The 1,064-nt window shown below is 58.6% G+C and overlaps 1 protein-coding gene across 1 annotated transcript in view; it reads left to right on the top strand.

Annotated features, from left to right (window-relative positions):
* ERBB2 (erb-b2 receptor tyrosine kinase 2) overlaps nt 1–1,064 on the top strand; it is a 13,622-nt gene that overhangs the window by 4,033 nt on the left and 8,525 nt on the right. Inside the window, exons 4-5 of the mRNA XM_057386666.1 lie at nt 1–123; nt 219–287. Coding sequence (XP_057242649.1) covers nt 1–123; nt 219–287 — 192 coding nt within the window. The remainder of the gene's footprint in view (nt 124–218; nt 288–1,064) is intronic.

The raw sequence follows: 1,064 nt of genomic DNA, 5'->3' as shown, positions 1-1,064 counted from the left end.
GGGTGCTCATCGAGAGGAACCCCGAGCTCTGCTTCCAGGAGACCATCCTGTGGAGCGACATCCTCCACCGGCACAACGAGTTCCGYGGCGACATCCAGGTGGAGAGCACCCGCACCCGCAGCTGTGAGTGCCCCAAAGGGGGGATTGTGGTGCCAGGGAGGGGTCTGGGGGTTTCCAGCCGCCCCTGGCACCCCATGCTCACGCTTTCCCCCATGCAGGTCCTGACTGCCGGGCGCTCTGTGCCGAGGGGCACTGCTGGGGCGAGGGGAAACAGGACTGCCAGACGTGTGAGTGTGGGGCCACAGAGGCTCTGAGCCCACCCAGGGACCCCTAAAACCCCCGGGAAACCCTTTCCTGCCCTGTGTATGTCCCTGCCTCACTGATCCCCACTTGGCACTCAAATATCTGTCCCAGAGACTTCCCCTTCCATTCCCAAATTCTTGTCCCACCGAGCCCTTCTTGCCACCCAAGTCCTGTCCCCAGAAACCTCTCCAGGACCTTCTGTTTGTCCCCACCAAACCTCTGCCCCCAGACCCTAAAATCCCTTCCCTGGAAGCCTCATTTTACACCCTCAAATCCCCATTCTGCTGACTTTCTCTTGGCACTTAAATCCTCATGCCAAAGAGTCACTGGACCTTCTGCTTGCACCCCAAATCCCTGTCCCTTTGGCCCCCTTTGCCACCCAAATCCTGCCCCCAGAAGCACCCTGACCTTCTGCTTAACCCCCAAATCCCTGTTCCACTGAGCCCTATGTGGCATCCAAACCCCGGCCTCAAAGATCCCTTAAAATCCCTGCTCTGGGAGCTCCACTTACACCCCAAATCCCTGCCCTGAGGACCTCTGCTTGCACCCCAAATCCTGGCCCCCGAGATCCCCTAAAATCCCTGCTCTGGGGGCTCCACTTAGACCCCAAATCCCTGTTCCACTGAGCCCTACATGGCACCCAAATCCTGATTCCAGAGATCCCCTAAAATCCCTGCTCTAGGAGCTCCACTTAGACCCCAAATCCCTGCCCTAAGGACCTCTGCTTACACCCCAAATCCTGGGCCCAAAGATCCCACAAA

This window comes from Malurus melanocephalus, unplaced genomic scaffold (genome assembly GCF_030028575.1).
Source record: "Malurus melanocephalus ecotype Western Australia unplaced genomic scaffold, MMel_1.1 scaffold_1027, whole genome shotgun sequence".
Classification (NCBI taxonomy): Eukaryota; Metazoa; Chordata; class Aves; order Passeriformes; family Maluridae; genus Malurus; species Malurus melanocephalus.
This window is presented reverse-complemented; position numbering and strand designations above follow the sequence as displayed.